Raw genomic sequence first — 26,877 nt, forward strand, 5'->3', positions numbered from 1 at the left:
CGCTAATAAAAATATATATGTCATTTATTAGACCAGTTTTAGAATATGGTGATGTTGTTTGGGATAATTGTAATGAAAAGGAGTCATCTTTATTGGAAGAAGTTCAAATTACTGCTGCAAGAATTATTACAGGAATGAGAGTGAACTCATCAAGATCACTTTTATATGATGAATTGGGTTGGAATACATTATCTGACAGAAGGAAAGTACATAAATTAATATTATTTTACAAAATTGTGTATGGGTTAGCACCACAGTACCTTCAAGATCTTCTAAGACCTTGTATTCCACCCCAAACCACATATCCATTAAGAAACAATGACGGTCTTACTTTTCTTATTCCTCAGACGAGGACCACATCATATATGAATAGTTATTTCCCATCTACAATTAAATTATGGAATAGTTTACCGTACCATATTAGGAGTTTACCAACACTATCTTCTTTCATTAATGCTATTAAAAAGACTCATTATAGAACACCCAATAAACTTTTTAATCATGGAAATCGTAGTCAAAATATTATTCATTGTCAGCTAAGAAATAATGCTAGTATTTTAAATGCTGATTTACAGAAAGATTATATAAGTGATAGCTCAAAATGTGAAAATTGTGATTTTCATATAGAAAATGCATATCATTTTTTCTTTGAATGCCCGTGTTATGTTGAGCAAAGAAACACTCTTTTTCACTGTATATCTAGTATAGACCTGCAAAATCCTATTCCTATTTCCCTTAATCTTTTATTATTTGGTGATAGTAGTATTTCATATGCAAAAAATATGAAATTATTTGAGTGTGTTCACAATTATATATCACAAACCAAAAGGTTTCATAAATGAAGTGTAACTATGTAATACTTATTCCAGTTAATGTTTTAAGTTAAATACACATTCATTGTATGTTTATAAATTGCTGTAGTTCTCATTTTTTCGATTCAATTCATTTCCACATTTATAAACCGGTATTCATATGTTGTTTTTTTTTCCTTTTCTATCTTACTCATGTATCTTTCTTTCCCCTATGTTCTATTTAAATTTGTGTCTGTATACAACTTATTGGTCATATATAAACCTGTTACTATATGTGTATTAATTAACCTTGTACCTTTGGAGAGGGCTCATATAGGCTATGCCTGCTGCCCAATCCAATTATGTATTTTACATAATAAAATATGTTCAAATCAAATCAGCATCCCCTGACGACCGGTAACACTTGCCTGTGCTCCTTATCATAATCTGGTAAAAATGGGAAATTCCGTTGACAATTCAGTGTGTAAATAATACTTTAGACACCACAGACTTTGACGGATCTTTTTCCTATTTGGGTTTTTATTATAATAATGAATTTTAAAAAGGTTAAAATTTTGATTTTTGTCGGTAATTATGACGTCATGGAATTGTTTAATTGTTACGTCATAATCTATAGTCTGTAGTTAAAATTATAATTTTGTGCATATATAAAGAAAAATGAAGAGCAGTGAAACAATGGTGAGTTATTTTCTTTGATTTTATATTTTGCGTATTTGTAAAATAAATATATAATAAATATTTGCCTTCTCCATACAGGAAAAAACTATAAAGTTTGAGCTACTTGTGTTATGCAATATTAGAGGTAAAATTGATAAATTCACAACATGATTAACTGCAACAATGGGGGAAAAAAAAAAGATATTCATCGTTATGAACAAAAATTAAAAAATGTTCCCTCCCTTTAGAAAATCCCTGATCGCAATATATTAATAATTATTCCCCTTGAAAAGTTTTATTATCATATTTTTTTTCACTATAAAGTGCCTTGGCGAAAAAGGAAAGTTTTTATTTTAAAAATCGATATACAATACAATACAAATACAAATATTTATTGGCACAAACACAATTACAATAATTGTGTAATAAATTGTCAATTGGTAAGTCGGTTTTTAAAGTTTTAGAATTTATTGTAAGTCCAAAAATATGAATTTCACAAAATACAATTTAGAACAAATTTCGTAGATGGAACAAACTGAATTTTACAAAGAATTTCTTAAGATTGACTCACTTACAAACTCACATCTAATCTTTGACAACTCCGCCCACTTTCGTACTGACCAGCCAATTAAATTAAGGATAGAAAGTTGCAAGAACAGGGGGAATCCGTATGACATTAATTTACAACACTGAAATTAGGTAGAGCTAAGCATAACAAATTCAAAGAACACAATCCTAAGATCTAACCATAAAGCTGATAACAAGTATGAGTAAATGACATTGATATCGTGAGGCAGGAAAGAGATGTCAAGAATTAAATATTGGTAACATGTGCAAAAATGCCTTTCCTAAACATCAAATGAAAACAATTAACTTTCAACTACATATGTCAAACAAGACCGAAAAGAAATAAACAATTATATAAAAAAATATATTCATAATTAATAATTTGACATTTACAAACCCTTATAACACATAATTATAACAATTGGCAAAGGCACATCATCAATTGTTCATTATATATAAACATTAATCTGGTATAGAATGTAAGGCTATACATAATCATATCTAAATTGTACATTGTAAAATAATTATGTTATGCAGTCATTTCTAGATGTAATAATGGTGATCTACATAAAACTGATTCTGGTCCTTTCGTGTGCCTCCACCCTCTGCGCAAGCGCGTTTATTTGTTTATACACGTACATGTATTACGTACTCCGTCATTCGATATTTCTTCCTGTGATATTAATTGGGCAAGGTAAGATAGTATCTAAGATACAAATGAATAATCTTTATCATTATATGTGAACAAAACAATACAATTTACTTGTAAGACTCGCTAAAAATTAGCTTTAGGTCGTTTGAAGAAAATATAAGGCAAGAGCTATAATTACATTTACATCCTGACCATGTGCAGTCATGTGCTTCAGTGTATAGCTTATGTGTAAGTTCTATGGATGATGATCAATAGCCAGTAATTGATTACAGTTTGCCATTATAGCAGACATTTCGTACAGGAGATATTGTGAAATATACACGTGTTCATCATTGCATCATCCACGATTCCTTGTGAATTTATGAAATGTTTAAAGTGAAAGTAGAGTTAAAGATATATTAACGTACATTAAGGACCTGCTTGATTTTTTTTTTCTAAGAAGGGATATTCATAGCATGTCTGTGTATATCTGATATACATGTATGTTAGCTATTAATAACTTATTTTAAAGGGGAAAAAAAACTATCACCATGAACAATTTTTAAATGAAAGTTGTTGTTTTCTCTTACTAAAGTTTAAAAAAAAATACATTTTATGTTTTAAAAAAATTATATGAATTATTTTAGGGGTTCATGACTCTTTATCATGTCTATAATAAGTAAATTTATGGAAGAAAGAGAGGGGAAAAAGAAGAGTGAATATAAGATGTAAATATGACAAGCTCTTGTACTATATATTTTCAAAAAAAAAAAATTAAAGAGATAGATACCTCTTTTCTTTAAAGAGTTATCTCTCTAGGCTGTAACATGTTATAAACACATGTCCCATAGTCAAAGAAATATCTCTTTTAATCTCTGTAAGCTTAAGAGATCTCTCTCTAAGCTAAAAAGATATCTCTCTAAGAAAAAATATAAAGGGAAAAAAATTACGAAAAAGTAGTAGATGGGCTTGCTATATGTAACCGTCTTTCTTTTAAGGTTGATTTAATCTTGAGAACTTTCAAATAGTGTTGCAGAAATCAGTTTCCGTACATGGGAAGTGAAGTCTGGCAGAAACTAAAGGAGAACATTGCTTTGCTGCAGCAGTCCATTCACTTGCCCACCTTCTTAGACAATTTGGGTAGGAGGGGTTTGATTGATCAGGAAACCGCCAACAGTCTGGTAGTTTTAAGTTGCGAGGAGGCAGTTCCCAAACTTCTAGAAACTTTAGAGTCTTCAAATCCCTCCTGCACCAACGAAATGTGTGACGCACTACAAGAAACTCATCCAGATATTGCAGAAAAAGTAGGACTGGCTCCTCTACCAGGTAAATATCTAAAATCTGCCATTGCTGTTTTATAAAATCAGAATAAATAATTGTGACTAATAAAGCATAGCAAAGAAATTTTAATGAACACATACATGTATGAAAAGTATTGAAATTTTTTTAAAGCAAAAGGACATACATATATCCACATCCAAAATTGGCATATAGTTCAAATGTTATTCAGTGCTTAGAGTTGCATGAACTGAAATGCAGTATTTTCTTACTGTCAGAAGTTTAAAATTGGTAGAGGAATTTCTTGATCTTATGAATTACCGATCAGCTGATTTGATGTTTGCACTAAAACACTAGTCTGTTAGAAATGAGCTGTCACATTTGCATAGACAATCATGAAATTTATGATCCTAATGATTTAATGCTTAATACTGACCATTAATTAATGTCATTATCAGTTAAAGCAAAAAAAAAAATTACAAGAATGGGAGAGAGGTGTCTGTAAATCATTATAAAATACTGGTATATTTTAGCTGAAAAAGATTGTAAAGAGCCAAGCGGTCACAGCCATGTTGTGAAGTCGTATCACGCTGTGTTGGCCATCTCTACAGAGCCCCACAAACACAAGGAGGATAACCAGCTTCATCATTCCAAGAACAAACACTCAGCCTTCATGTAACAGGTACCAGTTGTGTATTCTACTGAATATTTCATGCCTCAATAACAAGAGGAACCCAAAGACAAACATCCAAGTCTTTCATCTTGCCTTTCAATACATGTACAGTCCCTGGCCATAAGTCTGTCATATTATGGCTGACGTTAGTGACTTAACGTAACGTGAACAACATGAATGCAAAATTCAAAATTAAAAAAAAAAATATAAATATTAAGCACTTACCCTTATAATACACACTCCCTAGGGTTCTCTAACTCTGAAAAATTTAACCATGGAGGGAGTTACGCAATGTAAGCTAAATGTTATAACACAATTATATGATTTTTACCATCAAGCTTTTTTTCGTTTATGATTTTTAAAACTTTTTTTTTATGGAATAATCAAAAGTTGAAAGGAAAACAAAAACAATATACAGAATTTAAAAGCATTAATTTACTTTTGTTTAAATTAACTAAAATTGCAGGAGGATGCTTTTTGATTAGATTTCACAAAATGTTTTTTTTTTTCAAATTTAAATAAAAACCACTGATACAAAGAAGTCAAATTTTGTTTCTTGTAGTCATATTTTTAAACAGCTAATTTAATTGCACAGGTACAATGTTCATGTATCTGCATGGCTCACATGTGTTTTGAAATTTTACTCACACATGGTTACCTAGGTAAATTCTTTCACATTTTCTTTTCAGGGAGAGTAATAACCAGTGACGGCTCAAGATGATTACAGCGGGACTGATATTGTATTGAATCTCAGTGTATTATTTCATTTTCCTGAATCTGCATATCTAAAGGAATCTCCTCTGTTTTACATAACTTGTAAGACTAACCTGAACAATTATTCTGTTTAAAGAATACATCAACTTTTAAAAGTTTTCTTTTTGAGTATTTTATCATTTTATTATTTATTTAAACTTTAAATAAAGTAATTTTTATTTAGAATTCCTTGTTTGTTTTATAATACCAACATTACTTTATTTGGTTCTCTACGTAAAAAGAATGAGATTGGCAGGGTTGAAAAGTTTCAAAGTCTATCAGACAGAGAAAACGAGAGGCTCATTGGCTCCTAAAATCAATGGAATATGAGTAACTATGGTCCATCTTCATCAGCACACACCCCCCCTACGAATATATTCTTATCTTATGTTAAAACTTGGATCATATTGTAGCCCTACCATATCCCAGTGGGACATGATTGTCAATATGACCAAACATCATGGATTTGCTTTTTCTTGAGAAGAAATTTTTAAAAAGGTTTTTCCCTTGTTACAATGCACTTTGAAAAACTACGCACTTTGAAAAAAATTTTCAAAGTGCGTTAAATTTGGGACCAAATCAACGCACTTTGAAAAAATAAATTTTCTTTTCAAAGTGCGTTAATATCGACCATATTTACGCACTTTGAAAAAAATGTGTTTGGCTTTGTCAATACTCTTGCAAATCTTAGGTATGATGAATATTTGAATCCGTTGATAACTTTTCGGCGATGCGGTCACTTAATTCAGGATGTGAAGGTGAGGAGCAATTTTGATTTTCCATACTTTGAAAATCCTTTCTCTCTTAAATGTTTTACTGTACTTAATCTTTTCCAGTTTGCATGCATTTTATGTAAACTAATTTATTGAAAGTTTTCAACTTCATACCGGTTATGTAAATACATAATATTTGGGTGTAGCATAGGCATCGGTACCAGGAGGGGGAGGGCTTAATATAGGTACACAAATGTTTTGCAAAGATATACATAATGTAGGCATTGAAAATTGGGGCTTACCTTGGGGGTCCACTTTCACTTTGCTACGGACGGCCATGTGCGATATATTAGAAAAAAGAGGTTTGCTGAGAGAACATCAACTTGTCTTCTCCTTGTTCTTAATGAGGTTAAATGAGTACATTTAATCAAAAAGTTTTTCAATAGGTGTAATTATTGCAAATTCATTCTCTCTGTTACTAAAATCTAAGTCTAAATTTTTTGTTTGATACACATTTTGTTCAAAGTGCATTAAATGTCCCCTTGGTAATTTTTTTTATTTACACTCTTAACGCACTTTGAAAATTTTTTCAAAGTGCGTTGATTTTGTCCCAGTTTTAACGCACATTGAAACTTTTTTTCAAAGTGCGTTGCCACATCCCCTATATATTCCCATGTAATACTTAGATCCCCTAATATGGCCCCATCCTACCGCTGGAGGGGGGTATATGCTTCCATGTAAATATGACTTGCCATAGCATCACTGCTTGTGAGAGGGAGATCTTTTAAAAAGACATTTCCTTTGTACTCCAAAGTAAAACTTTGAATGTCCATAGTAATCCCACCCTAACCCCAGGAATCAATCAATCATGCTTTGATTTCACTTGGAACACTATGTCAGGTAGATTTTACATACATCTCGTATATATACTGACCCAGTGATTCCTGAAGATTTTTTAATGACCCAACCTAATTTTCATTATTTCTCAATTATCTACCGGTACTTCTGAAAAAAAAAAGGTGTGACCCTTCATTTTAAGAAATTTAAATTATCTCCCTATAAGGATATATATATACTCTTTATTGAATTTGGTTGAAACTGACCCAGGGGTTTTAGAGAAAATACAATTGTAAACAAAATGTTAACAACAAAGACGGCATGCAATGGATAGATTTTGATCAGAAAAACTTAAATGAATCTTTAGTATACGTGAACTAGTCTTGGTTCAGGTGAGCTAAAAGTCTTCCAAGGGGAATTTCTGCAAAGTGGTTGTCTAAGGGAACAAGTTTTGTAGATCGCTGGATTTTGTTGAGGAAGTTATAATTGCAATAATTATATGACCCTGAAGAGTATATAATTATATAGTTACAGTATTTGGGACACGTTCGAGTAACTGGGTTTCACGTACAGTGTACATGTACTGTAGCTCTTTAGAGAGAAATCGCAACTTCCCACAAGGTGGATTTTCGCAGAGTTTGTCGGAAAGGCAATTGCCCCGACGACGTTTTGAACCTGGCCCTTGTCTTGGTATAATAATTAATTAACCCATAGTTTAAAAATTACTATGATACTCAAGCTTATTAATTGCTCTCTCTCTCTCTTTCCCTTTCACTCGTCATGTAAAAGATATAGGTAATTTGTTATTGCAGTGATATTTTTTAAGAAATCGCTAATTCTTGTTTCAAGTTACTTAGCATACCAATCTAATTAAAATCAAATCCTTTGATCCGCTCACGTAGATCGCTACACAATCTAGCGATCTACGTGAGCGGATCAAAGGATCTGATTTTAATCAGATTGTGAGCATACGTGCTGTTAAAATATATTTTTCAAGTTAAACAACGCTTTCTAATATTTTTCAGGATATTTTTTCCAGCTTCATTGTCTGGTTATATGGAATTTCTAGTTAAAATATAGTCCCTTCCAAGCACGAATGTTAGCAATATATGAATCCGAGACTTTTTTCTCTTACCACAGTTGCAACTTTATTGAATACTTTAAGAAATCGTGATTTAAATTTGAGTAAACCTTTTTTTTTTAATTTTATGTATTTCATAATTAAAGTTAAGATAGCACATATTTTCTCATAATCTTGAAACACTTTAAATAGTCAACATCAGGTTCAATATTCAACTACGCCTGACGGAATTGCGCATCTTTATACGTTTTTTATACACTATATAGACACTTGTTTCGGTATTTAATTTTAACCCAAAGTATAATAATAAAACGTGGTTAAAAATTGATTACCGAAACAAGCACTTTAAAAAAATATGTTTGTTAAACTCTGCATGATGTCCCCGTAATGCAATACAGCGAAAGTTGCAAATATATGTTGATATACCCAAAGTAAGGCCTTCTCACGAGAAATACAACTGTGAAATATAAAACCCTAGCACCACCTGTTCAAAAGTTATGGCCAAGGATAACGTTTTTTAAAGGTATGTGAAACTCCGGGGTCAAGGTGGAAGGGTCAAAGTTGTTGGTTTCTAAAGAAAGGCCTAATAATTGTCACAAAGATTACATACGAAAGTCCTATAGCCCTGACTGCTCGATCGTAATGGTCAAAGTTGTCGGTCTTGCCACAAAGATAACATCTCATGATTTATGTTTTATGTGAAGTGTGATAGTCCCAAAACCAACCGTTCAAAACATAATTAAAGGTTTTTAAAAGTTGGCCAATCTCAAAGGTCAAGGTCAAAAAGTCAAAGTTGTTGGTATCCAGTGGAAGGTCTTGTCACAAGGATTGCATTATTATGTGAATATATAAAATCCCTCCTGCTAGCCCTTACCGTTCAAAAGTTTTTAAAAGTATGTCAATCTCCAAGGTCAAAAGGTAAAGGTTGTTTGTATCCAATGGAATGTATTGTAACAAAGAATACATATGTGAAGTATGACAGCCCTAAGACCAATCGTTCAGAGGATATGACCAAAATTAATTTAAAAAAAAAAGTAGGTCAAACTCCAAGGTTTAGGTCAAAGAGCCAAATTTTTGGTTTCCAATGAAAGGTCCGAGGCTAATTAATTTGTCACAAGGAATACATAATTGTGTGAAATATAAACTCCATAGCCCTTACATGTACCGTTCAAAAGTTGTTAAAAAAGGTTTAAGTTTTTAAGTAGGTCAATCTCCAAGGTCAAATTAGGTTAAAGTTGTTTGTATCCAATGGAAGATCTTGTCACAAAGTATACCGCATATGTGAAGTATGGGCTAGAGTCTTAGCACCAACTGTTCAAATGATATGACCAAAGTAAAAATTTGGTGTAAAAGTGTGTCAAACTCCAAGGTCAAGGTCAAAAGTTGGTGGTACCCAAAGATGGATCTTGTTACAAGCGATACACATTAATTGACGTTTTTAACGTTTCTCTTTATAAATAAAAAACTTCCCTTCTTTTATTATAGTAGGGATTTTTTTTATTTATAAAGAGAAAGGTTAAAAACGTCAAGCGCCTGTGGTAAATGAATTTCTTTTCGTTTTTGAGTTTCGTTTTACGGAAATGTCCGATCTATTCATAGTAATTTTTGCATGCACGAGTGATTTGGCGCTTACGTACGTACTATAAATAGTGTTCCAGGCATGTTTTTAGTCATTACGAAGTTCGTTACAAGATTTCAAGGACATACATTTCCCTTCCCATCCCCGCCCTACAAACTATGCAACGCATTGTATGTAATCATTATACGTGTACAGTTATGTTTTCTTGTTGATGAAGGTGTCAATTAATATTATGTTACGTATTTCGCCATTAAAATCTATGATTATTGATATACTTATAAATGCGATCTTGTAATGAACGCACCTAACATAAACTAATTGTTGTTGTTTTTCAAATTAGTCAAGAAAAGATTTATTTTCGGGGGAGTTTACGAGGGAGAAAATAAAACCCATATATAGTCCACAGTCAAAAGTTACGAACAATGTCAAAGTTTTTAGGGACAAACAGACAGACGGACAGGGCAAAAACTATATATCCCCGAAACTTCGTTTACGGGGGCATAAAAAGAAAATTAAAGTGATCAAAGAGAAAAATTGTTTCGGTGTCAATTTGATTGGGGGCGAATATACATGATATGACCCGAGACATTCCGAACGTCTTCTAATGTTCCGAAGGAAAGAGTAGCCCGGATGTAAACGTCATAGAGAAAAAAAATCCCAGCCACAACAAAAACTGTGGCGAAAATTATACATCAAAAGTGCTCCAATTTCCTAACTGTGATAACTTTTATTTTCACTGATTGTTAAGAATATGACTACACCCGCTAGACGACGATTAATGAGAGATTTCAAGAGGTATATTAGGGCATATTGATATGTTTTGACTTCCTTACAAAATATTTCCAAGATGGCCTCTGATGCTATTTATATGCGTCACAAATAAATATATAATTTTTTGTATTCTAGACTTCAAGAAGATCCTCCTGCTGGTGTAAGTGGTGCCCCGACAGAAAATAATATTATGCTATGGAATGCTGTGATATTTGGGTAATAATTATGTTTTTATTCGACTATTGTGTTTTGATGCTATTTATTTTGTTGCTTTCATAGGAAAAGTTATAGAAAATCTGACTTAGTCATGATATTGTATCTTTGGTATATGTACCATACTACAGTTTCCAGATGGAACACCCTTTTTGGGGGAGGGGATATATTAAAATTCATTGTAAGGATGAGTTTAACTGATCCACAGTAATATCTAAAAGATCTGAAAACTAGCAATTCACAAAATGACGGAAAACTACAATAACCAGACAAATGATTTGTCTGAAATGTGGTTTTGCCTCAATTTACAGATTGTAATCTGAGTACAACATTTTTATGCAGACATTACTCATTAGAAAAGCCTGGCAAATGAACAAAGAGAATTTTCTAGAAACTGTGAAAGAAAATTACACTTACCCTTTTGGGCATAAGGCCAATGTCCAGTGGTCAATATGCAGATGTGTGCCAAAAGTGAAGATAATTTTTTTTTTTTTTTCGATTTATTTTATTGAAATCAACATTTTTTAAAAACACTGGCACAACAACATTTCCTAACAGATTTTACCAAAATTTTTGATAATCCAAGAAATTGTTTTATTTGATAAGAACAAGTTTTGATATGATCAGCTTTGATATTTTAAAAATATTATATAATTTAAGGTCAAGATTTAGTAAATGAAGGGTGCCTACAGATTTATCAAAATCAAGAAATGAATTCCTTTAATGATGCTTTATAACTTTAGCTTGGTCAAAAAAGGTGTTTCAGGGCATAATTTGTAGGAAAATAAGATGAAAAACCATATTTGAGACTGTCATTTTCAATGAAATATTAAGAAAACCAATCATGAATTAGGGAGTTTTTTCCAAATCACTCAAACAAAATGTATGCAGATTGCCTACAGTCTTTCAGAAAATGGTAATTTGTATGTTCTTGGTCTCTTCTTTAAAATAATGTTTAATTTAATACATGTATAGGTATCCGACTACTTTGCAGGTGATTTCAAATTGAATTCCATGAAAATACTTTATTTTCTACCTAATTCTATTAGAGCTGTAAAGTACGGCCAAAAGAAAGTTGAAAATGATTATGATGTCATAATGGATCTAGCACCAAAAAGTTAGTCTAAGGACATTTACTAGATCTTGATAAGTGTGACATGAAAATTAACGGTAAAGTCACATAAGCACAATGAATAATAAAGTCAAAATAGACATTGAATTTTAGAACTTATAAAAATTATTTGATGATGAACTATCTTTTTCTAAAAAACTGAATATGAAATTATCTTTTCGAAAATGATAACTACACATTTTCTGGTTTCAGTATTGAAATAAATAATGAAATTTGACAAAGATTGACCATGTGCCAGTGATTTTACAAAATGTTGTTTTCAATGAAATGTGTAGAGAAAACTATAAAATTATCATCACTTTTGGCACACATCTGTATGTTTTCAAAGATACTTCAATGCATAGTGATGCCACGTTTTATTTACACCCGGCTCAAGTTGGGTGCACGGATATTTACACCCGACTTTGTAACCAATCAATGCTCGTGTTACAAGCTACATAGGAAATAAATTGTTTAACACATTTATCTCGCCTGATCTCGCTTATCTGTAGTGATGGAACGATTGTCGCCGACAATCGATTGTCGGTCGTTAGAAGCTCTTCGATGCTACTAATCGATTATAAAATAAATGTCGCCGACATCGCTAACAAAAAATTAAATTGTCATACTTTAATTTTATTACCAAATCCAAGTGCAAAGAGCATAAAAGTAGTGATAAATGTTGAAAACATGGAAGGATTCCGTGTCTTGTTGATACTTTTACCGCCATGATTAAATATGGTGTTAGACTAATACCAGGAAACGGTGATATTGCAAGGTTTTACTATGCAAAGGAAAGCATAATTAGTCTAGTCAATCTTTAAACGTAATTGTAATCAGAAATACAAGTCTTACTTCTGGATAACTACTTTTAAAACTTGCAATTTTAACTAATTAAAGCTAATTTTAAGAAATAAATTCATGTATTAAATAAAAGTTGGGACTAATATCAGTAAAATACCCGTTGCATGGACTTTATAAAAAATATAAATTCCATTTCTGTTTCAATAGTTCTACATTGTTTAAAGTGAACAAAATATCATTTTCCACATTTAAAAAAGAAATTTCAATTAACATTTTTGAATATTTTATGTTAGTATATGATTTTTGTGTAAAAGTCTGACAGAAATATGAATAAGTTTTAACATTTCTATATTAATTTCATTAAAGTTCAAAATTTCGATTATTAATCGATTATGCCCAGCCGATTTTTACCGATAATCGATTCTGATTTTTTTCCGATTCCCCATCACTACTTATCTGTGCTTTTAACTTGTTTCAACTTTCAAGTGCCAGCAATGTCTTGACTTAAGGCTGTTTGCAACATGTGTCTCTGACTCTTGTGATACCTTTACAACTGAATAAAAAATTATGAGGAAATGAAATATTTAATCAACTTGTACAGCATTTACACAGTTTGAACTGACAATTTTTTGTCTAAAATTTGGGAAAAATTTACTCTCTTTTTTTGGATTAAGAGAAAAATAAATGTGATGTATCGAAATTGGACAGAGTCCTTTCGCAGGATAATTTCTGTGGTTTCCCCATTTACCTAATCATGACAATGAGCATACTAGGCCAGGGGTATGACCAGTCAACAGGGAATACTGAGGATGCTTACTCCTCCATGGTAACTGATCCTACCTTTAATGTTTTTATAGGGTTTTTTGCTCTGCTCACAAGTATGTATTGTTTTAATGAACTTTCGGTATAATTACCCTGTGTTATTGTGTATTTCATGAAGTTAGGCTGGTAGTAAAAAAAAATCATTCATTCTAATAATTGAACATTGCTGACCAATTGCTAGTTCTCCATCTAAGAAGTTTTTCAGAATTAGTAGGTGTGCAAGTCACTTCTACAAGTTGGAAAAGAAGGGGGGGGGGTAATTATAGTACATACTAATATCAAAAACACATTCTGACAATGCTATTTTCTCTCTGTGATTCAAATGACATTTTTGTATTGTAATTGTAGACCACATGATACCCCATTTGAAGATGGTACTTTCAAATTAACAATAGAGTTCACAGAAGAATATCCAAATAAACCCCCAACAGTGCGATTTGTTTCAAAAATGTTTCATCCTAATGGTAAGTTCACAATTTAAGTTTCTCGTTCAAATGATTGCATAGAATGAATTCATGTACTGTATTTACATTAAACTAGCAGATACATGTCAAAGACATTTTTTTCCAGTTTTATATATATCATTATAAACAAAAATCCAGGAAAGATGTACATGTATTTACATTGTATTGTCTTTACATTTTAGTTTATGCTGATGGAAGTATATGTCTAGATATATTACAAAATAGATGGAGTCCCACATATGATGCATCTGCTATTTTAACTTCTATTCAAGTAAGTATATAGGCTTAGATGTACACACATCAGGTATTTTAAATCTTTTATGAAGTGTAGATGGTACCTTTTACTTTATAAAAAGTATAAGGGAATTTTTCAGAATTGAGTCTTGACATGGCTTACGAATGTGTAAACCATTTTCTATGATTTATGAACAGTTATTTTAAAACAAAAGTCGTAAGAATTTTGCATAAAACAATCAAAATTTGGAATTCCGTAAAAATTAACTGAATTACATGAAAAAGTCTGAAAAATCCCATTCTGTTTGTAGTCTCTTCTTCATGACCCCAATCCCAATAGCCCTGCTAATAATGAGGCGGCTCAGTTATATAGAGAAAATAGGCGAGAGTATGAGAAAAAAGTTCAGTGCATTGTGCAGGAGAGCTGGAAAGATGATTCCGATGATGATGATGAAAATGACGATGATGGGGTCGATGATGACGATGAGGAGATGAAGTCCTAGCAAACACCAATTCTTTACCTTACATTTGGATCCATATTTGTGTGAAAAATTATTTCCTGGAATATCTCGACAATTGTTCTTTTTTATTTATATATACACAGATCATGTCAGTAATTAAATTCAGGACTGTAAATCTCATTTTAAAGAAGATTGTACACTGTCAGTATATATTTCAAGTATTGTTGGGTTGTTTATTTGCTAGCTTTTTTCCCCTCATCATCATTATCGTACCATACACATCCTGCAACATTTAAACATTTGATTTCAGACTTGTGCATTTTTTTTACTGAATATTATTTATGGCAAGAAGTTTGACATAGTGTGAAATGCTTTCCTTATACTAATTTATGCACTGATTTAATTTGAATTGGGACTATTTCATTAGTAGTAAATTTCTTTGTTTAATATTATGTAACATTTTTTGTAATATTTGTATTTTTGATGTATGTTGCTAGCTTAATTCCTACTTGATGCATTTTTTTTGTCTTCAATGTTTTGATTTGCTCTGGATTTTTCAGTCCTTACTGGATGAACCTAACCCAAACAGTCCCGCAAATAATGTAGCAGCCCAGTTATATAAAGAAAATCGTCGTGAATATGAAAAACGAGTTAAGGTTGTGGTAGAGGAAAGCTGGATTTATCATGGCGATATTGAGTGAATATTGTGTGTGTTCACAGAATACCAAAACCTTCAATTATGTTTTAACTCTGTATTTTGTCGATATTGTTTAAATAAGCAGTCTTCAAATGTTAATGGGATGGAATGAGAAGTTTTGATAGATATTGATATCCAGCTGCATTTCAAGTGAAGGAATTGATTTTCAAAATAACTGGGAGACATTTAATACATACATGTATAATCCATTGTTAAAAATTTAATGAAAATTTCTAGCATATTCTATCACTGGATTTTATTATATGAAAAGCCAACTACATGTACATGTATAACCATTGTTTCAAAAAACTGCGTAAAGTTTGAAATGTTTCCTGCTACTTAATCGTGATACCTAGGAATTGTGTGTTTGCTTGTAAGATGTCTTTCATGTTTATATTTTAGACAATATTATTATTGTCTAAACATTAAATTGTATGTTTGGCCATTGCATAGATTTTTTTACTGTCAAGGAAAGTAACTTGAATACAATGCATTGTTGAGATTGATTGTACTGAGAGCATTAAGTGTTTTTGCTGCACTTGTGTTGTGTGTACCATAAGGTGCATTTTTATGTGTAGATCAAAGTTTGTTGTTAAGTCATAAAGATGAAATATATTTGAAGAACAGTGATATTGTGTTGTGTGCTTCTTTTCATGGGATGCAGTCTCCTGTGCATTTAATAAATTACACAAGTGGAAGTTTATGTACGGTGATAATTGTTATTTAAAACAAGACCTGTATGACTAAGTATGAATATTTAGCTGGTGTACCCTTATACAGACTTTGAAAGTTAATCAAAAAATTGTTTAAGTCTTTAAAACTCTTGTCTCTGAATGTGCCTAAAAAGTTCTTTTGGGAAGCATTTACTTTCAGTGATTGATAAACATTTGTATTATTCAGAGAAGTAATATAATTGAAGACAGAGTTGTACTGACAATGTAAGAATCTCAGGAAACATTTCTAATGGAAGCTTCTTAATGAAGTATCTATCCAAACAGAATTCCCAGAACCAGGATGTTTACCTACTGGTTTAGGCCAAAGCCTCAATTTTTTTAATGGAAAAAAATCACCCCAAGCATTATATGAAATTCAGTATTTTCTAAAAATTAAACAAAGAAAAGATGTGTAGGTATTGAATATGCATGATTGTGAATATATGCTATACTTTTCACACTGGCATACTTTTCATAATGTATGACGATACTGATTTTCACTAAGGGCATATTTCATGAAGTTAATTTCCGTTGCATTAAAATTATGCACAAGTATTTTTAACAATTTTCAGGTCTTGTCACATGAAATATATTTATCATTTATGGAGATCAACTCGGTAATCTTTAGCTTTACTGGTCAAAGACCAGAAGAGCTTATGCGATAGTAATGCATCTGTCCGTCTAGCTGTCTATCTGTAAACAATTTTTCTCAAAATGCTATTCCTCATACTGTTTTGGTCTGATTTCAATAAAACTTGGCACACAGGTAGACTACACTAAGATACATAAATCTTTTTTATTGGTTTTCGATTTCAGTGAATGGTGTTGCCATGGTTACTAAAAATAGAAATTTCTGTGAAATACTTTTAAAATGCTACTCCTCCTACAGTTTTGGTGTGATCTCAACATAACTAGGCACACAATAAGACTACACTTAGATAAGATACATAACTGTGTATCGGTTTTCGATTTCGAAGAATGTTGTTGCCGTGGTTACTAAAAATTGAAATTTCTGTGAAATACTTTTAAAATGTTACTCCTCCTATAGTTTTAGTCTGATTTCAATATAATTTAGCTCACAAGTAGACTACAGTAAGATACATAAGTCTGTTTATTGGTTTTTGATTTCGTTGAACGGTGTTGCCATGGTTACTAAAAATAGAAATTTCTGTGAAATACTTTTAAATGCTACTCCTCCTACAGTTTTGGCCTGATTTCAATATAACTTGGCACACAAGTAGATTACACTAAGATACATAATTTTATGTATCGGTTTTTGATTTCAAAAAACGATGTAGCTTTGGTTACTAAAAATAGAAATTTCTGTGAAATACTTAAAAAATGCAATTCCAAATACAGTTTTAGTCTGATTAAAGTATAATTTGGAATGCAACTGGTGTACACTAAAATACATGATCATTTTGCTGTTGTGAAGTTTCAAGTCCCAACTGCCACTTTTCTCTTCCTTTGTTTAAAGTACAAACCAGTAGAGCTACAGTCTCAACAGAGACTTCTGGTTCAGGGTTTATTTCCTTTTTTTCACTCTGTAATAACAGTACTTATCAGTTGCAACTCATAAAGGTGTCATTTAGAAACTAAAACTTGCAAAGAATCCTGATTGTTGTGAAAATTAAACCATGTTTACAATCTCCCAGCTATGTCATCTTGCAACAGCTCAACTATGATGATATTTCCTAAAACACTGCATAATGAAAAGACAGATGCAAAGAGATCAATGTTTTAATTGCAGTTGATAACAAATCTTTATTGAATTTCACTCATGAGACAGGATCACTTGATTTTTGCTCTTGTGACAATATACTAAATAGAATGTCCCACTCAGGAAAAAATTCCGTATCCAATTATGAATCATTGAATATTCTGCATCATGCTTCCTTTTCAGTCCCTTACCAGAGAAATTTTGAGAGAGCTACAGGTTTCTGTCTCCATCTGTTCCATTGTTGGTGTTTCTTCCTCCAAACAATTGAAAATGTTCCGGGTATTCAGCTGACTTTTGACATGGGAGTTAACTTCAAGATTAACATATCAAGTTTCCGTATTTAATTTAGAGGAATTAGGGCCCGTATCAGGAGGATTTTATCAATACTTGTGCAATGAACTCAGAAAGCTAGTTTATAGTCAGAATTTATTTTAATCAAAGGGAGTAATGATTTTAGATAAGGATGAAGCTATCCTGATTGAAGAGGCATCTCTGTTACTGTTGCCCTTCTGTTGTTTAAGATCTTTCCTGTATACTGTAAAATCACATATTTTCGTGGGGTCAATTTTTTGTTGTTTGTGGAAAAAAAATGGGTTTATGGGGATTTAATTTCCTGGATGAAGAATTGTTGAGTAGTAATATCTATGAAAAATTACATTTCATGGTAGATGTAAATTTGTGGGTCTTTTCAGACCTCGAAAACCACAAAAAATATTGATTTCACAAGTACTTCCATGTATTTAGCCCCTGCCCTTTGCAAAATATTAATACAAATATACCAGTAATTGATGGAAAATTGCCACTTGAGTCTCTAGGTGGGGGACTAAAAAGTTGGAAATCTTCATAAAATAGTCAAAATAAAGAGAGAAATACACATCTGTGACATTTTATTAATTGTACCCTTTAGGTTTATAACCTTTGTAAACAAATACTGATATAATATCTGATCTTAGTTGCTCACAGTCCTTTTTTCATTGTTGATTTTTCTAAAATAATAAATTAAAATCATTGCACCATTATATTATTTCAAGTTTAATAAACATTTCACGTGTCAGTACAACTTTTTCCATTCACTGCTTCCAATCCAGTTGAAATTGCTGAGCATTTTCCCCTGTAATTTTCAAGTGAAAATCCAACCTTTTTGGTTTGGTAAACACAGAAGTAAAACCACACAATGGTAGAAGTTCTAATACTATGTAATACTGGTACACAATATGTAAACTGCCTTCTAGCTCTTTGTTCCTTTCCATTAAAAACTATGGTCTGTGTTGGGCTTTGTCACTTTGTTTTTTTTTTACAGTACCTGTTTTATATTTTTCATTGTTTTAGATAACCTTGGGCCTTTGAGGTAGACACATGTTATAATGAGCTGTCTTGTCCCAAAAATCCATTCCTTTCCAACCACACCAGCCCTGATAAAATCAACAGAAATCTTCGTTAACAATATTAGCTAAAATACAGTATTGTGCAAGTTGATTGCATATTGAAATACTAGCTACTTTTATGCCCCTGTTATCATTCAGGGGGACAGAGCTTTTGCTCTGACTGTTCATCTGTCTGTCTGTGACAGTCTGTTTATCCGTTTGTCCTCCCAAGACTTTAACATTGCCCATAACTTTTGATTGGTTGGAGATATGGCTGGTACCCAAAGAAAGTTCTTGTCACAAGGAATATTCATGTGAAATATAAAAGCCCTAGCACAAGCTATTCAAATGTTATGGAAAAGGATAAAACTCCCTCCAAGCTCAAGGAAACTTCAAGAGAACAAAAATTTGGCACTGAAAAGTCTTGTCACAAAGAGTACATAAGATAAATATGAAAGCTTGAAGAACACCAATCATTCAAAAGTGATAAGGGTTAAATTAAAGTTTTTCAAATGTAAGTCAAGTCGAAGTCAAGGTCATGTTTTCAAAAATGTTGATACCTAAAGAAAATTTGTTCAAATGTTATAGATGAGAGCAAGTTTTTCAAAACCTAGTCAAACTTCAATGACAACATAAAAATAAAATTGGTACCAGAGGTCTTGTCACATGGAATATACATAAGAAATATAAAAGACCTAAACCAGCCATTCAAAAGTTATTGCCAAGGTTGAATTTTGCAAAAATTGTGCAATATTTAGACACCCTCCCCGGGAGGGTCATTACAATTTTGTTGGTATCCAGGGACAGATCTTGTCAGAAAGCAATTTTTTTTGTAAATAGACAGATAGAAAGACCAAAAATTATTTGGCCTTGAATCTTTGATTATGGGGACATAAATATCAGAATACTTGATATATCCTGATTTATACCTTTGCAGAAGTTCTAATCATTTTTTACTTTCATAACAATTTTCAGCAGTTTACCTTGTCTAAAATGACTTTTAATTCCTCTGCTCCAGTGTAGTGCGGGTCCAGTATCAGGAATTTGACATCCCCCGTGACCTCATTAAAGTCTACCCCTAAAATTGTGTGAGCCAGAACTCCTCCTCCTGTACAGTAAAACATCAAAAACTTTATTGTCAGGAAGGATTCTTATGATGCCCCTCGTTTAATGATTGAAACTAGAGGGTATTGAACAGGAGCTATCCTTTCTATTCAATGATTGTGATAAACTTAGTAAGATCATAGATGGATACAACCAAACACTGGAAACAAATATCTCTTGGATAGTTACTAGTGTATCAGTATTACATTACATAGAGAAAAAGTCTCACCTATCATTATAGGAGTTCCCTGAACTTGGAAGTGCTGTGCCAGTTCTCTCCCCTTAGTTACTAAATCACTCCCCTCACTAACAAAGACGATGCGAGAAGTAATCTAAGAAAACAGTTAAATAAAACAATACTAACTGCTCAGTAATCACTGTAGTACAGATCCATGAAACAGATACAGGGTTTAAATTTCTTAAATTGATGAGAAACAATATACTGACCCCAATTAAGTGGTCCAGACAGTAGCTGACCTCCATAGAACCAATCCATTGTCGAGATCCCACAAACTTTGGCTCCTTATCTCCCACATCCACTAGGGCCTGATTTCAAATAAGGATAAAAACCAAAATAAATAAGACATGTTTCTTTCATTACGTATGATGAAGAAACTACATCTGAATAGAATGTACACCTGCTGTATCTCTCTGTGTGTTGGAATGGGTTTATCTGTGTAACCTTGAAATCGGAACCAAGAGACCAGGGTTTGTAGTGATCTATAGGCACAGCCCCACATGTTGTCATCAAAGCGGTCCTGCATGTAATGGTGATAGCTGTACAGACCCTGAACCAAAGACTGCTGCCCACCCTTCACTATAAAAAAGCATTTATTTCAGCATTGATACTAAACAACAAAAGTAAGAATACTGAAGTGTATAATATTCATGTGATTGTTTATAACCATACAGTAACATTTTCCATTATTGCATTTTTAGCATAATATAAACAACCTTATATGGTTATTATGTTATTAAGTCAACACATGTGAGAAACATACTTGGTTGAGTGGTGATGTATTGATGAGGGTTAATAAGATATCCATATTGTGAAATGTCCTCTGGGAAAAGGTAAACGTTTCCTCTCCTGAACACTGGTCTTGAAGCAGGCAAACAAAACAGAGAATGTAATTCTTGACGCCTGCTTTCTGAAAGAATATCCACATTTAAAAAGATTTAACAAATGTCAGAGGTAATCATTGAAGGTACAATGGTGTAGAGATGATCTAAATTTTATGCTGAAGACTACAAAATCATGTTGTAACAGTTGAGAAAAAAGCAAAACTCTACTCAAAATACTCCAGTCTTTCCCATGAAAGTGTACTGAGGTTATGAAAAGTTTAAAAGAATTCATTAACTCTGCATACAAATGACCATAAACATTAAACAGCTAGATAAATTAAACTCTCATTAAATCTTCCTATATCGCCCAAAAAGGAAAAGACAGATAGAATGCCTTGCACATTAATTAATAATGGAGGGAAGTCATGTGACAGTTATATAAGACTTAATGGTTACCTAACTTTTCCTCTGATTTGTCTTCAGGGTAGATCACTGTTATAATTGCTGAGGATTCCCAAGGTTGGAAATGAAATGGTTGCACTTTTGGTAGACTCTCACCCTGTAATAAAAAAGTCCAAAAGATGTCAACCAAGAAAAACTTGCCATCTTAAGTTTCAAATTTATTAAATAATAGATTTCACCATACACATTAACAATTAGTTACATACCTCAATGTTCTTCAAGAGACAGTCTTGCATTGCTTTGATCTGATTACAAAGTGCTGTAGTCAAATATTCTCCCAAGGTCGTCACCAGGGTATTTGGGGTCACCTGACAGCATATGTCAACAGGAAATGTCAAGGTCACAGCCCTGAATTTCTCTAAATATGAAATTTCTCAAATGCATTAATCTACTGATTTAGATTATGTATCACTGATAAAACGAAGCAAATCAAATGAGCAATGAACAGTAATTTACTTTTTTTATATCATCTATATTTTGTAATGAAGAGTTGTTTGTTTTTTGTAAAGGGAGCATTGCTTGGAAGTTAAATGAGAAATGAGGTAGAAATATTTTTACAAGTACATATGTACCTAAGCTGTGTTGAATAATTGGGGCACAAAGGGGTACATCACAAGTCTCCTCGGTAACAGTTACATTCTGTAGCAAATCACACAGTAAAGTTTCCTGAAAAGAAATTCACCCTGTTACATGGACTCTAAAAATATAGTTAAAATAGGAGCATGTATTCAAAGAACATAAACACCCAACACCGTTCTCGTTTGCACTTCTTACGTTCACTATTTCAATAAAAAAAGATTAATTATATATATATTAACAAAAGTAAAGCTAAAATTGAATAAAACTCTATTTTTCCATTTGCCTTAAAAATAACTGTTTTTTGAAAAAAATATTAAAACTCTTAAATTTTAGTTCCAATGTCATTTCTAAAATCTGTAAAACACCTCTGAAACTGAACCTCTAATTGCGATTTGGAATGTTTTTGCTTTCCTTTTACAAATTCATCTTGGTCTGCTGTGGATAGCTGAAGTAAACTGGAGCACTCGGCCTCCATTGGTAACCCTACTACTTGTGTACTGCTGAAAATCACAGCAGTGTTCTGCACTCTGTATACCGTGGATGCTGATGATACAGTATTGCACAAATTCTCTATCACAGATAACAACTCATTCTTCAGGGCACCTTTAAAAAATGAAATATACACTTTCAAAATTAAGAATACATATCAATTGTTAATACCTTATTTTGATTAAGAATGACATAAATTGGAAGCTAATATTGTATACAGGGAAATTTTCGCCCATTTCTCCCTATCACAGGTGGGCGAATTTAAAACGGGGCGAATTCAAAGAAAACAGTATAATTCTTTAAACAGAAGGGTGACTGAGTGAATTAAAACGGGGCAAAATTGCAAAAGGGCGAAAATAACATGGGGCAAAAATAACCCTGAATATAGTATTATGTGAACAAATGAAATAATAATAAAACAAATGAAATAATAATGAAAAAGAACAGACTTACAGTACAAACCTTTTTGACTATCAATCTTTACTGAGAGTGTGAATGAACATTTAAGTCTGACTTTGACAAAAGGAGGGTCATCTTTTTCGATAATGACAGTAGGTTTCTGTACAACGTTTTCATCAGATGACAAGAATATATTTTCTTCTGACAAATTGCTGTTGTTTTTTTGTTTAACACATATGACTAGCCCATTCTGTAAATTTGAAAAGAAGAAAAAAAAAATCATAATTTGAAATAACATTTGAATATGAAATAATGCAGCTATGATCTTGATAATACATGTACATCTAAATTTGCTTAATCAATTAATTTTAAACATGTTAAATTATTTAATCAATATATTTCAATTAATCTACAAAGGCAAAAAGAATAACGCACAAGAATATTACCTGGTGTTTGAAAGGATATTTTCTCACTTGACTAGCAATATCTTCAACTTTTAGAGAAGTATTTTCCAGAAATATTCCACATATCTGCAATCCTGTGGAAAAGGGATAAAACTGTATACAAGTAATTAGTGTGCTATTACATGTAAAATACAGTATTTAGAATGCTATGGGGAGGGGTTGACAATGAATAATAATTCATTTGAAATTTTCCATCTTCTGATCTCATTGCTAATAATTTTTCAAATATTATTCCAACAAATTAGTCTCTTAGTCAATTTTCTCTTAAGCAAATTTCCTTGATAATTTTACTGAATTTAAATTTTCAGATGGACATGAAAAGCTCATCATATTTTTCATATTCCTATGGCTTTTATTTAAGGAACTCACTTATAGTTACTTACCCCCAGACAGATACTGTGAGACAGATTCCTTTACAACTGAGAACTGTGAAGGACTGGAATCCTTAAGGTGGCAGCATCCTGTTACATGCCAACCATCCTTAGTTTCTTGACCCAGCAACACACCAAAGAAAGGAACAATCTCTTTACTGTTGTCAGATAAAGTCTGAAATAATGCAATCCTTTGTCAGGTATGTGAGATTTTATAGGTATATACAGAGTAAGGGCGAAACGATTACACGTGTAAACGGCGACGTTTCGATTATATGCTCTAAACGTTTACAGTTTGAGTAAACATTTACACGAAGGTCATTATCAATCTATCAGAAATAAAGTTTAACACAAACAAATTGTTTTATTTCATAATTTACAAAAGAAACATCGTCTTTGACCATTTGATAAGCAACAATCTGAACCGGAAACATACTGAATGAAAATATCTAAAACCCGATAGGGGCTAACATAATTAATTCCGATTTCCGAGTTGCTAATACTAGCGATGTTTTACGACACTTGAAATATAAAACTTGATATATTTTGATTAAATAGATATAATACATTTTTCACAAGTCTTTGAAAAGTTTCAATACAGTCAAGAGGTCTTATTTTACTTTTTTTCGAGATTAAAAGATCCATCTTAACAATTATTTTTTCTACGTCGGGGAGCCAAACAAACCAAGGAGTTGGGTGACGAGGTCGAAAGTGAATGAGTTTAATGCGCCTCAAATTCTTACGGTTAAATCACAATGACCAACAATAAATTTGTAATAACAACTCATACTTATATTAAAGTGAAAGAATTGGTTATTAAATTCGAGTTTCATCAGTAAGTAGCCATAAAAATCAAACATAGAAAATCTCCCGTTTAAACGGTAATGTGCTATCCGTTTAAACGTTTTTATACGTTTATATACAGAGAGCATATTCAATTTTTGTAGTTGAAATGAATATGCTTTTTTGCTGTTTTGAATGAGTAAATGCTGTTTTGAATGAGTAAATGAATCAGAGGCTTGTTCAACAGAGCGAACATTTGTCATGTTCATGAGCAATCGCCAAAATTCCTTATTCCGGCATCTCTAACAGAAATGTTGGCAAACGCTCGCTCTGTTGAACAGGCATCCCGTGACAAAGATATTGCAAGTAAATGTACTTAACTACCGTGAGAAATGTGTTTTTAAGGCAGCAGATACATTGAATGGGCATTTTTTATCGTAATTCCATTGCAAATCAACATCTGTGTATGCAAACAAAGTTCTAGATGATATTTCATCAGACCTAAAATATTGATAGAAGTGTAGGCCACTTTGGTTCTTCATTCAGTCGATATCTGAACTGCCCTTATCTCAATGTAGTCCTTTCATAGAGAAGTTCAGGGGGAGTATAAATACGAGCCATCAACTTCTCAATGGAGATTACACCCCTTCTAATGAATTCTCACAATATAAAGCGATTACAAATTCAATTTCATCTATGCGGAGGGACTCGCAAATATCTATTTGAATTCATTCTTTTTTATTAAACCTACAGTTTAAAATTGTATAGTATAGGGGGAAAAGGTAGGAAGACATATACTGAAATAGATAGTGTCAAGCCCGTGTTCCATATGGTATATTTGGCAATGAAATTCAGCCAACTTCAGGCTAATCTCAAATATGAAATTTGTCATTTGGCTACATGATGATCAGATTGATTTTAAAAACCCAATATATTCTTTTTTATTGCTTTTCCCCCCACGAATATATAAGAAATCTTACCTTTATTACAGAACTGTTGATATGTACAGATGCCATGTCTGTACTTTCACTTTCACAGATTTCATAGATTAATTTGTACGACAAATAACTCCACAACTTTCATTGATGAATTTAAAAATAAATAGAAAAGAATCACAGGCGCTTGACGTTTTTAACCTTTCTCTTTATAAATAAAAAATTTCGCTACTATAATTATTATAGTAGCGAAATTTTTTATTTATAAAGAGAAAGGTTAAAAACGTCAAGCGCCTGTGAAAAGAATATATATTTAGATTAAATATATAAATTTAAAAAAAAATAAATAAAAAGATTAAATAAAATAATGATGTCTACATTAGATGAATAAATGATTATGTTTTACCAAATAACAATAATAAAGTTAAAATTAATCCATTCGTATTCCAGTGATCTTGAAATAAAAGACACCAAATAATCTGTCGCATCTTATTGTTTCAGATTTGGATTTTACCGACTACCAGGTAACTGTAAGAATACATGCTTTGAGAGCGGTAACTTTTTTTTTTTAAAAATGAGACAGATCGAGACTACTGGCAGATATAAGTTAACATTTCGGAGATTAAAAAAAATCGTTTAAAGGCAGCATTTCCTTAAATTATATGGTTGTTATACTGACCTGTATTGTATGTAGGAAATATATGAGTGCGTGGGTTTGTATAAATTTGACTTTGATATGTTCCGTCTAGACCTCATCATAATATAGCCGACTGCGGGTGTGACCTGAAAACAGGGGATGCTTATTCCTCCAAAGCATCTGATCCCACCTCTTGAATTTCGGGATCGTTATTTAAGCCCTAATATTTATATTTGTACACTTTGCAGATTAAAAAAAATGATTGCTGTTCGTTATTTTCAAGTGTTTTCGTATACATTGCGTCTATTTATGTTTAAAATGAATCAAGTTAAATTGTTCAACAAGGGCATGAGTGTCAGATAAAATGATATGAATTGTTCTACACGAGTGTAATAGAGCAACTGCACTCATAGCAGAAGCAGTTGCGTCTATAGTCCTATGAACGCAGTTGATGGATACATGCTCATAGTGGGAGAGAGCAGTAGATATGCATATATTTACTTATATCTTAATTTCCCTCCTTTAGAATTTATTCTCGAGTTTTAGATATCAAAATTTTCAGTGTCCAAAACCCGGTCACCGATAGTTTTTTTTTTTCACATTGCAAGACGTGTTCTAAATGTAAGTACATTGAATA

General features: G+C 32.1%; 3 protein-coding genes across 6 annotated transcripts; 2 read left to right on the forward strand and 1 right to left on the reverse strand.

Annotated features, from left to right (window-relative positions):
* Positions 1-1,454: 1,454 nt before the first annotated feature.
* On the forward strand, positions 1,455-5,557 carry LOC134269988 (uncharacterized). Of its 3 annotated transcripts, none has more exons than XM_062752155.1 (4): positions 1,455-1,490; positions 3,696-3,993; positions 4,479-4,627; positions 5,308-5,557. In XM_062752155.1, exons 1-3 carry the CDS (start codon positions 1,470-1,472, stop codon positions 4,622-4,624), a joined length of 465 nt encoding a protein of 154 aa, XP_062608139.1. In that variant the 5' UTR covers positions 1,455-1,469; the 3' UTR covers positions 4,625-4,627; positions 5,308-5,557. The 3 variants fall into 3 exon arrangements, with proteins under 3 accessions (XP_062608139.1, XP_062608140.1, XP_062608141.1); XM_062752156.1 differs by lacking the exon at positions 1,455-1,490 and adding an exon at positions 2,621-2,730; XM_062752157.1 differs by lacking the exon at positions 1,455-1,490 and adding an exon at positions 3,149-3,168.
* Positions 5,558-10,193: 4,636 nt separating this feature from the next.
* On the forward strand, positions 10,194-15,788 carry LOC134270043 (ubiquitin-conjugating enzyme E2-17 kDa). 2 transcript variants are annotated; one of them, XM_062752227.1, is made up of 5 exons: positions 10,194-10,376; positions 10,488-10,568; positions 13,651-13,766; positions 13,949-14,037; positions 15,022-15,788. In XM_062752227.1, exons 1-5 carry the CDS (start codon positions 10,333-10,335, stop codon positions 15,160-15,162), a joined length of 471 nt encoding a protein of 156 aa, XP_062608211.1. In that variant the 5' UTR covers positions 10,194-10,332; the 3' UTR covers positions 15,163-15,788. The 2 variants fall into 2 exon arrangements, with proteins under 2 accessions (XP_062608211.1, XP_062608210.1); XM_062752226.1 differs by having other exon boundaries at positions 10,197-10,376; positions 14,312-15,070.
* Positions 15,789-18,461: 2,673 nt separating this feature from the next.
* LOC134270044 (ufm1-specific protease 2-like) lies at positions 18,462-25,741 on the reverse strand. The gene is made up of 14 exons (XM_062752228.1): positions 25,649-25,741; positions 23,898-24,060; positions 23,497-23,588; positions 23,114-23,300; positions 22,542-22,765; positions 22,156-22,249; positions 21,790-21,941; positions 21,578-21,680; positions 21,061-21,207; positions 20,698-20,876; positions 20,507-20,605; positions 20,289-20,391; positions 19,939-20,063; positions 18,462-19,003 (listed from the first exon to the last, which is right to left on the reverse strand). The coding sequence occupies exons 1-14, from the start codon at positions 25,682-25,684 to the stop codon at positions 18,917-18,919; spliced, it is 1,791 nt and encodes a 596-aa protein (XP_062608212.1). The 5' UTR covers positions 25,685-25,741; the 3' UTR covers positions 18,462-18,916.
* Positions 25,742-26,877: the final 1,136 nt, after the last annotated feature.

This window comes from Saccostrea cucullata, unplaced genomic scaffold (genome assembly GCF_032062105.1).
Source record: "Saccostrea cucullata isolate Sc308-1 unplaced genomic scaffold, CSIRO_AGI_Scuc_v1 ctg261, whole genome shotgun sequence".
NCBI lineage: Eukaryota > Metazoa > Mollusca > Bivalvia > Ostreida > Ostreidae > Saccostrea > Saccostrea cuccullata.